We start from the raw sequence: 10,126 nt of genomic DNA on the forward strand, positions 1-10,126 counted from the left end.
CGAGCTCAGCTCGGCGAGATGCCCGGCGGCGGGGGGAGCCGCTGCGGCGCCCCCTGGAGCGGGCAGCATTGTGATGCCTGCAGCGGGGAGGATATGGGAGGGCTTTATTGAGCCTCCGGTCGGGGAAGGCTGTGAGCCACCGTCCTGCCTTGTCCGGGGCTCCAGGTGCTGACTCCAAATCTCTGATCCTTAGGAATAAGACTTATCTATGTTTCTTTGCTGGAGGCACTCTCCAAAACAATAACCAGCAATTACGAAGTTTGCCTTATATCAGGTTAGGAAGATGCAATTATAACTAAATTTTTTGAAGGTTGGTGCCATATAAGGTTCTGTGTACACTGTAATAAAGCAATAGGCGTAAAACTACTGTCTTGAAATAAACTGTCTTGCCAAAAAAACTTAGTAAGTATGCTGTTGTATAATCTGATCTTCCAAGATATGTTTCCTGATCAACAGTGTCCTCATCCTTTCTTGTTCTTAGAGGAGTAATTCAGTTTTGTTTCAGACTGTTCAGGCAGCAGGGAGGAGCAACTGCTGAGGTTATAACAGGAGTAGGTTTTCTCCATAGAATCATAGAATGGTTTGGGTTGGAAGGGACCTTATAGACCATCCAGTTCCAACCCCCCTGCCATGGGCAGGGACACCTTCCACTAGACCAGGTTGCTCCAAGCCTCATCCAGCCTGGCCTTGGACACTTCCAGGGATGGGGCATCCACAGCTGCTCTGGGCAACGTGTCCTAGTGCCTCACTGGAACAGTGAACTTCCTTGTCACTGGAAACACTCTGATATAAGTATCAGGTTTGTAAGTTCACTTTTAAGCCTAGGTACCCTTTGTGCCTAAAGAAGGGATGTCTCAGAGCAAACAGATGATGTAGCCATTTACTATTCTGTTACTTCTTAAAATCTGTAACAAATAACCTGGACAGCTGCCTAAAATGGCACTTGACTCTCATAAATTCATGTGTTATTATCCAGTCTGGCCCATTCAATGTAGGCACGTTCTGTGAAGTAATAGAAGTTAAAATGTTACTTTCATATTCAGATTTCTTCATTAGAATACTTAAACTTCCTCTCAGGCAAGATGTGGATGCTTGTTTTGGTGAACTAAAGGTGTCCTGCTGATTACTAGATGCTTTTGCAGATGAGAAAATGTACTTTGAGTTAGCTGTAGTTTTAAGCCTCAGATGCCACTAATACTGGAGTGCAATTCGTACTTGCATCTATTATCAGTATGACTAGCAGGTTACTAACAGCGAAGTCACAATTTCAGACCTTAACAGATCTCTGCTTTGTATAAAGTTCCGTAACGTGTAGCGTAATGAAAACGTGACTGTTCTTGGAGGTTCTGATTAAAGAATACCATGTTAAATTGAAAGTGACTTCTTATATTTTGGTGCTCTAGGACAGCAAGAATAGTGTAAGCTCAGTAAAGATGTAAGAGTTTCTGTGGAAGTTGCATTTTGCATATCCTTTGTTCTGTATAGATCATGAGCACAGGATTTAAGTGTGATGGAAAACAGTAGTTCCCAACCACCTCTAACATATATGACATCTGCATCTTTCTCATACTGTTCAAAATTATGGTGGAAGAGACACAGAATGAAACGGTAGTGTGGTGAGATGGGATTCTGGTAGTGCACTGATTGAAAGGTGAAGCATAACATTATGGTATGCAAAAGTCACTTTATTCCAGATGAGGAACATGCTGCTGACTTCAGTAACAAGTGTCTTGCTGTAAAAGCTTTTTTGGTAAGTGTTTTCAACCCAAAATTTGACATAAAAATCTGTACTTAAGCATACTGAGGCCTAGCTGAAACTGAACATCTGTAGAGCTTCTCAAAGTTTCAGGAAACAGTATGTATCACTCTTGACTTGCTAGTAGGCTGTTTATTTAGGTGTGGCTTTAAGCACTGGGCTTAATAATGCTGGACTTCTTACTCAAAGGTTAAGATTCATCTGCTGAAGTAAGTAAAAGTGAGTGGAAATGGAGAGCTACTCTCTATCATTCTTGCATTTTGGAATCCTGTGTCTTACCCATTTAGTGTTAATAAATGTCTAATAACTTTTAGGCTTGGATAAGCTCTTTGTTGAAGATACCTAATACTTTAGAGACATACTGGATTGCTTGAATAAATTGGGTATGTATTTAGAGTTGTGGTCTTGGATATCCTCCACCGAACTTGCATCCTGCTGAGCCTTATGCTGCTTCTGCTAAAGCACTAACATTGGAATCTAGTTAGGTTGTTGCCTCTGGTGTGCAAAAAGATAAATACTGAGCTATTGTTTCGATCCTTAGTGAAAGGCTGTTTCGTTCTCTGGAGGGAATAACTGAACTTTCTGAAAGAATAGCTTCAAAGAATGATAGTTTAGTTGTTCTTTCACCCCAATATGGCTTTATGATGTCATGAACTCAGTCCACCAAAAAATAAGTCTGATTAGAGATGTTTACTTGTGCATTTGCTAGAAGCAAGCTTTCCTCTTCAGCTTTCTGCTTTGGTTTTCTGAAAAAGTCAAATAGCTGTGTTTCAGATTCTCGCACAAAGATGACATGTCAGTTGCTACCTGTTTGTGTCTGAGCAAAAGTCACACTGAGTGGGAAATGCACATACTCATTTAAGACTTTGGTGTGACCCAGTTCACTTAGTTCAGAGATGGTTTTAATTATAGTTGACTTTTGTCTTATTTTGTTACAAATGAGAGCATCTTCTTTCAGTCTTATTGTTTGGTTACTGAAGTCAGCCTTATTTTTTTCATTTTTTTTGTTTCAGTGTTGAAAAAAAATGTAGGGAAGTGTAAAACCAGTTTCTTTTTGTGCTCCTGTACTTGGATTCTGTTAAGAAACCTTGTTTGGAACCTGGTGAATGACGATTCCTATTCTCCAAACGGAGACTAAAATACCAAATACATATTTGAGAACTGAGGCTTTAGTGGATCAAATTCAAAAAGAATACTTTATTTTCTGGCTTGATATCAGTAGGAATTGCACAATAGGGCATGGATTTCCACACATGTATCCAGTGAAGTTCTGGTGTGCCATGGCAGAACAAGGTTTGTCTATAGCCCAAGGAATTCTGGGGATTGCTAACTTGCGGGTGTGGTTTCAGAAGCTGCTCAAATTGATCTGGATGGCTGTTGCTGCTGAAAGCTGCAGTTCAAGCCCTTGCTTTCATCCTCCTCCCCATGTTGACATGGTGTGCTCTTTGCAGCTGTCCAGATCTCCTTGTTGATCTGGCTGAGAATTCAGCTTTAGGGTGAGTTTTCAGGTGAATAAGATCACTGAATGCGGTGACTGTTTTAGGAACATGGTGGTAATGTGTAGAAGGAGGGAATGCTCCTTTTCAATTCGGCCAAAGCCATTTTGATGTTCCTACAGAACACAAAAATCAATATTTTTTGACTGCAAATTAAATTAAAGTATTTTAATAGCTGTTTGTAAGGCCGTAGTTGAGAATCAAGGACAAAGGCATGGAACTGGATCTACGTATTACAGAATTCTTTAGATGAGCAACTCTGCCTTCTTGGAGTTCCTCCTTAAAACTTAGTCCTGTGACTAAAGTTAATTCTGCTATACACACACAGCACCCAACTCTAGCAGCTTTAGTTTTCCAGTATGTTTTTGACTCTTAACGAGACAAAGGCATATGAGGAATATTGTCAGAAATGCTAAAATATGAACTTGGGTGGATACTAATTAAAAATATGTAGGTTGTGATTCAGGTACTTTTAGCAGCATGCTGATGGTGTTGGTGACAAACGACTCCTGAATGGAACTGCTGCTGTAAGATGGCACAAATGACAGGCTTACCTAGAAGGAGTTAAGGAATCTTACTCAAGATTTCTGCATTATCTGATTCATTACTAATAAAATATTTATTCTGGAATGGAAAAAAAAAAAAAGGTGGACAAGTATACTGCTTGCCCAGTGGATTTTCTGGCTTCATGCAACCAGCTAGAATAAAAGGAACTAATAGAATTATTAAAATCTAGTCTATTTAAGAAGCCATGTTTTTTAGTAGAAGACAGTATAGATACCCTTACAATGCTTTTCTTAAAGGGTTGTGGGATGAGAAGGAAGTTTGTTCATCACTTTGTTACCGGATTCACCTGTAATGTGTTTAAATATAGTGTTCTTCTATTTTCCCACTGAAGTACTGTGTCAGGTAATATTAGAAATGAGTTGGCCAATAATGGAGATGGCAGGTACGGGCAAAGGGATAGAAAAACTAACTGAAGTTGTGAAAAAATCCACCTGCAAGCAGTCAAACAGCACTGAGCAGCGCTATATGCTGTATTACTGGCTGTGTTGGGAGTCATGTTCCAGAGGCACTATGCTTTTTTCTAACAGGTCTCGTGGTGGTGGCCTTGGTTCCCGCAAACAGAAAGAGCTGCCAACAGAACCCCCTTTCACAGCGTATGTGGGAAATCTACCCTTCAACACAGTTCAAGGAGACATAGATGCCATCTTCAAGGATCTCAGTGTAAGGAGCGTACGACTAGTCAGAGACAAGGAAACAGATAAATTTAAAGGTGAGTGGTCAGAGTAGTTTGAGTTGTAGATGGCTAGCAGGTAGGAGAAAATGAAGTACTTCTCAAGTCACTTAAATAGGGAATTTCAGTCTCTGGAGCGCAGTTAGCTGGTTGATCTTGCTTACGTTGACTTAATGCAGGTTTCTCCTTCACTAACAAACATCTCATTTGAATGAGCTTCACTCTTACTTGCATCATAAGATACGGACTAACCTGAGTGACTAGAGTTAATATTTGCCTCGCCATAAAAGGACTTACTCTAAACTTTGTTTATTTTGTATGAATGGTAACAAAGCTGAAGTGCCTGACCCGCTTAAGATCAGTGACCTTAAGTGTTGAGTACTTACACAAACTTTCTGTAGTCCAGAAGACTCCTAGTGCTTCAGCTGTCGTCTTTTTTTTTTTTTTTTTTAGTAGACAGGGAAAACAAGTGATAAGCCATTCAGACAATTGTTTTAGAGGATGCACATCTGATTGCCATTGGAAGTGGCCAGTGGGGAGGTCGTATATCGGAAGGGGGGGAGAAGTGTTAACTCGTGTAACAGGGGGTTTCAGAAGAGGAATAAATTCACTAGATGCTGTGATGACACAAAATTAGACTGCTGGCCAAGCAGGTACTTCAGTTTCGTGTTTAAAAGTCCTAGTAACCGAATGTCAATAGTCAGCTAAATAACTGTCTAAAGGCATAGATCAAATCTTATCTGCAGTGAGAACCCTTGAGTAAAGGGAATTAATCAGGCTTTTCGCATTTGCGTAGTGCCCGTCCAGAGTTCTGTATTTCAGGGTTTGTCCCGTCATTAATAGGTAAACGCATTCGTCGTTAGTGATACTTGGGTTCTGAGCTGTGTGCATCTTGTACTTACCACACCATAGCTCATGTTGGAAAGAGAAGGGAGGCTGTCAGGAGGTATGTAGGGGGAACAGCTGCTTAACAAAGGTCTGTTAAAGTTCTGGTATTAACTTGTGAGGTTCTTCTTACAGGATTTTGTTACGTAGAGTTCGATGAGGTGGAATCACTCAAGGAAGCTCTTACTTATGATGGTGCAGTAAGTATACTTGCAATTCATTTGTGAAAAAAAAAAAAGACAAGCACAAGTCTCAAACTCCTTGGCAGCCCATATGATACATTCTGAAGAGATTCTCCCCTTTATTTAACAGCTTTTGGGTGATCGAACACTCCGAGTGGACATAGCAGAAGGCAGAAAACAGGACAAAGGTGGCTTTGGCTTCAGAAAAGGTGGCGGGCCTGATGACAGAGGTGACTTCCATTTTTTCTGAACAGCTTCTTAAATGTAATGGTTGTAGCTGTGACTTGTGGTGCTAACTAATGCTGAGACAAAGCATGCAAGTAAACGTGAAGATGATGCAGGAGGAGAAATGGTATATGTATATACACGTTTCTAATCTAGCTGCTGCTGCTCCTGAGATGCCTGGAATAGATGTGCTTTGTGTCCAAAAGCTGAATGTGTTGTCACTCCTAGCCCAGGAAGTGAGACCAATACCCCTAGTAATGTACAGTGTCTTGCAGAGGACAATCATAAGCCCAAGTCTGATCTGCTACTATTTTACTATGATGTAAGAAACGTGAGTAAGCACAAGTACACAATGATTTATTTTGGACCGTCTCCTGTTAAGCAGGTGTAAGACCAGGCTTTGCTGTAGTTGAAGCTTAAATGAACGACTCACTACAGGTTTCCACTGAATATGTATTAGAGACACTTCTGACCGCTTGTTCTTAAACTGACCTTTTGTTCCTGTGCCACGGAACTTGGTAGTACCGAAACGAAAGGATTGTCCAGCAACATCACTTTGGATATGGGAGGACTGAACCTTTGGGTTGGTATCCCCTTGATCAGTCTTTCCCACAGCTTCAGACCTGAACACAATTGTGGCTTTTTTCCTAGGATTGGCAGGAGGTTCCCGAGAATCCAGAGGAGGTGGATGGGATTCCAGAGATGACTTCAATTCTGGTATCAGTATTAACACTTATACAGCTAGGCAGCCTAAAAGGCACAGAACTGTTCCTATTTTCATCTCAGCTACATTTGACCCCATTACTGGTGTGAGTCTACAGCATGCTGACTCTGGACATCCTACAGCTGCAGTGGGATTCTTCAGGGGGAATCTTCCATTGCCTTATAACAGAGGAAAGAGTCTTGACTGTACATCTTTTGAAACCATCCCAAATGACCGAATGTTTGCATGTAGCCCGTGGTATCTAGGTTTTAAGCAATTCTCAAACACAAGGCTAAGTACCTTGCTGAATAGTAGCAGAAACAGATCACGTGGAAATGCTGGTGTTGTATTCCTTCAGAGCAAAGGCTCTCGCCTTCCTGAGGAGATGTGACATCATTACATGTGTATCCCTGAAGCAACTGATTTCTCCAAAGATGTGTTAGTGTTCCAAAGCACTTGCAAATGCAGAACATTCCTAAACTTCTAGACCTGTTACGGTAATGCAGGTTGCAGCAAAGTACTGAGGCTGAGTGCAGGTAGTGATGGAGCTACTGCGTTTGCTCTTGACTCCCTGTCAGTTTGCAGCCATTTAGAACCCAGGGTGATACTAACAAAATTGCCTTTGTCCTCTGAAATCGTGGGTTTGGTCCATTTTCTGATGTTGGCAAACGCGACTTTGCGATGTCTGGTCTCTGCATGAGTGGAATGGACAAAGTGGAAGGAACGAGCGGTAATGACGTGCCCTTGGCACTAGCATGAAACTGAGGCATGGTGCTGGAGAGAGGAGGCTTGCTGCAGCGCTGCGCTTAACCTGCCTTTGTAGCTGAGCATTCTGGTGGCATAGCTTCTACCTTTTTTGGCAGCTTCTTCAAATGCAGATGCATTTCAGCTTGTTAGATGCTGGATAAGTGATTTGTGAGCCAAAAGTTTAGCGTTTTAAGTCTTTAATTGCTACAGAAGCTTTTCTTCTCGGGTTGTACAGCCTTGCTCTGGATCAAGTCTTTAAAGGTGGTTGCCTGGCACGGAAGTAAGGGACAGTTCTGCAATTCTGCCAGATTCTGAAGCAGGAAGGAAATCTCAAATGGGAGCAAAACAACTTCCAGGCGGTTTCTGAAAAACTGAGTATATTCCCTTTAGGTGTGCTGTTAGGAGGAGGTATCCTCCCATTGGATGCAGGTGGTGGGGTCTTGGAGAGATAGTCTAGGATAGCCATGGGTACAGGCTGGAATTCTGGCCAGTGAAAGACAGTTCTTGATTTTTTTTTTTAATACATAAACTGAAGAAATGCAGTCAGTTTCGTATTTAAAATCTGAAGTGATTATTTTTGTCCATCTTTCGTTAGTCTAGTAAATGCCTGGTCTATTTATAGTACAGCTAAAAAGCCTTGGGGTTTTGCTCTGTTCTATAAGGACTATATATATTTCCCTATTCCCTCGCTATTTTCCCATTTACTCTGCTCCTGCAGATTTCATGTGGAGGCTGTAGCCAGTGTGAGCTGGCTGCAGGAAGTACTCTGGTGTTGTCTCAGGATTCAGCTCATGGTGTTAACGATCTGACGTTGCAGCTGCAGCTCACTTGATGACCCACTCCAACATTCCGATAAGCCTCTAGGTGGACAAAGGCCTTTCTGAACTTGGGATAGTCTGTTTGGTTTCAGATGCAATGCGTGTGACTTCTAGAACGCGAGCTCTGTGAAGCAGTCCTCCTGCAGTCAGAGGCTCTTGGTGCAGCATCTTGGACTGACACCGGTGACTTGCGAGGTTTTCCGCTCACTCAGATACAATGCTTTTAATGTAGATTTTTTAAATGTGTTCGTTAAACTCGCTGTCTTCTGTCTTCAGGATTCAAAGACGATGACTTCTTGGGGGGCCGGGGTAGAGGAACCCGCCCTGGAGACCGGCGACCGCCAGGTGCCTTGATGGGAAGTGGTGGCACTGGCCGCTTCAGAGACGGGCCTCCCCTTCGTGGGTCTTCCATGGACTTCAGAGAGCCAACAGAAGGTAAACTCTTGGCCTTCTCTCGTTCCGTCATCCTTCGTGAAGACTGCAGCTTGCTTTGGTTAATGCTACTCCCCTTGACAGACAGATCTTAAAACCTTCATGTGTTGTCTTTCAGAGGAAAGAGCACAGCGACCCCGACTCCAGCTCAAACCTCGAACAGTTGCTACTCCCCTCAATCAAGTAGCCAACCCCAACTCTGCCATCTTCGGTGGAGCCAAGCCCCGAGAGGAAGTAGTAAAAGAGCACGACTGAGTTTGGGGTTGAGAGGGAATGGGGAGGCGGGAGAAAAAGCAAGACAGTACAGAGTGACTAGCTCTGCTGGAATGTCAACCCTGCAGTTTACCATTCCTGCCATCTGGCATTTGTCCTCTTTGAAACCGAAAACACAGAGCTTGTGAATGCATGTCAGCTGTTAACAAGTGGTTTTTAGTACGTTCTTGGCTTTGCTGTATCTAGTGCCTGCTTTGTGCTGAGTTTCCCTCTTCTGTTTCCTTCCAAGCAGCACAGTTGCCAGTAGATAAGGCAGTGTAGCTGCTTCCACACGCGCGGCCGTCTCTGGACAAAGGTGCTGCTTCGACTTCTTCCTTTCTGGGTTTCTTTACTTTAGAAGCACCACTTAGACTTAGTTATTGCCCTGTATTGTTTCCTTTTATTTCCTCAGTGCTCCTCTTCTGACCTGCATGTCTTGTTCTGTATTGCTGTGGCTCTGAAGAGGAAAACTGGAGAGTCCAGACGAGTTGAGCAGAGAAATTTTTACAGTTCTAACCACGTAGTGAAGTGCCGTGGGTGACAGTGGGTGACAGTGGCTTCAAAGGCTAGAGCCCCTTGCAGACTGAGGGGGGCAGCTGCCCTCCACAGGGGTTACCAGGAGGTACCAGTTGAATAGGTGCCAGCTGGCTGGTGGGAACCCTGGTGAGCAGGGGCCGGAATCAGTGCGGATAAAGCATCCGCTGGCAGACTGGCTGGTGGTTGTCTGTTGGCTCCAAAATGGTATGAATCTACACCTCTGAGCTCGAGGTTAGTGCTGTGAAAATGTGCCTGTTTGAGCACAACTGCTCACTGGCTCTTTCTGCTTACTTCTTTTTTTGGGTTTTACATGTTTGGTAAATTTTTAAACGAAGTTTCTACAAATAAAATTGACTTTATTTTTCTTTAAGGAGTGAATACTTTGCCGTGCAGTATGTAATTGCCAATACCCCCTGGATTTCTTTGCCCACTGGTGTACAGTTTTAAGACCTCTGCTTTCAGAATACCTTGAAAATGAGCAGATAGAAACCGTTCTGCTAGAGATCCTCTTCATGTAGAAGTTTGGGTTAAAAGCATCTCTAATAGCTGTGTCTCTCTTCACTTGCCGTGTTTCCTGCTGGTGTTGTGAGGGAGGGGGAGGCTGGAGCGACAGGAGAGAGATGGTTGATGTTTAAAACCAAGCCTGAATCTTTAACCCTGACCCGTGGAGGTGTCCAGTGCGTGAGAAACTTGGGCCCCCGTGGCTGGTGCTGGCTGCTCTGGGATGCCGGCTGGCGCACGGGAGTGCTTGCAAGAGGAGTTGGGAAGCGTGGCCGCTTCGCTGCCAGCATCGCTGCTAGGAGCGCGCTTCTTCCCTGAGGTCACCTGTGTAGTGTCAGAGCCCCAGCAGTTTACA

The 10,126-nt window shown here is 43.4% G+C and overlaps 1 protein-coding gene across 1 annotated transcript; it reads left to right on the top strand.

Moving 5' to 3' along the window:
• The first annotated feature begins 4,188 nt into the window (after positions 1-4,188).
• EIF4H (eukaryotic translation initiation factor 4H) lies at positions 4,189-9,444 on the top strand. Its single transcript, XM_010148182.1, has 6 exons — positions 4,189-4,528; positions 5,510-5,574; positions 5,687-5,786; positions 6,433-6,498; positions 8,326-8,484; positions 8,600-9,444. Exons 1-6 carry the CDS (start codon positions 4,189-4,191, stop codon positions 8,734-8,736), a joined length of 867 nt encoding a protein of 288 aa, XP_010146484.1. The 3' UTR covers positions 8,737-9,444.
• Positions 9,445-10,126: the final 682 nt, after the last annotated feature.

This window comes from Eurypyga helias, unplaced genomic scaffold (genome assembly GCF_000690775.1).
Source record: "Eurypyga helias isolate BGI_N326 unplaced genomic scaffold, ASM69077v1 scaffold19343, whole genome shotgun sequence".
NCBI classification, from domain to species: Eukaryota; Metazoa; Chordata; class Aves; order Eurypygiformes; family Eurypygidae; genus Eurypyga; species Eurypyga helias.

What these genes read in the sequence shown, in the direction of transcription:
- EIF4H (XM_010148182.1), top strand. Translation starts at nt 4,189, where the DNA reads ATGGAGATGGCAGGTACGGGCAAAGGGATAGAAAAACTAACTGAAGTT. An exon ending in TGGCGGGCCTGATGACAGAG is followed by an intron (nt 5,787 to 6,432) that starts GTGACTTCCATT and finishes CTTTTTTCCTAG; the next exon opens with GATTGGCAGGAGGTTCCCGA. An exon ending in CTTCAGAGAGCCAACAGAAG is followed by an intron (nt 8,485 to 8,599) that starts GTAAACTCTTGG and finishes GTTGTCTTTCAG; the next exon opens with AGGAAAGAGCACAGCGACCC.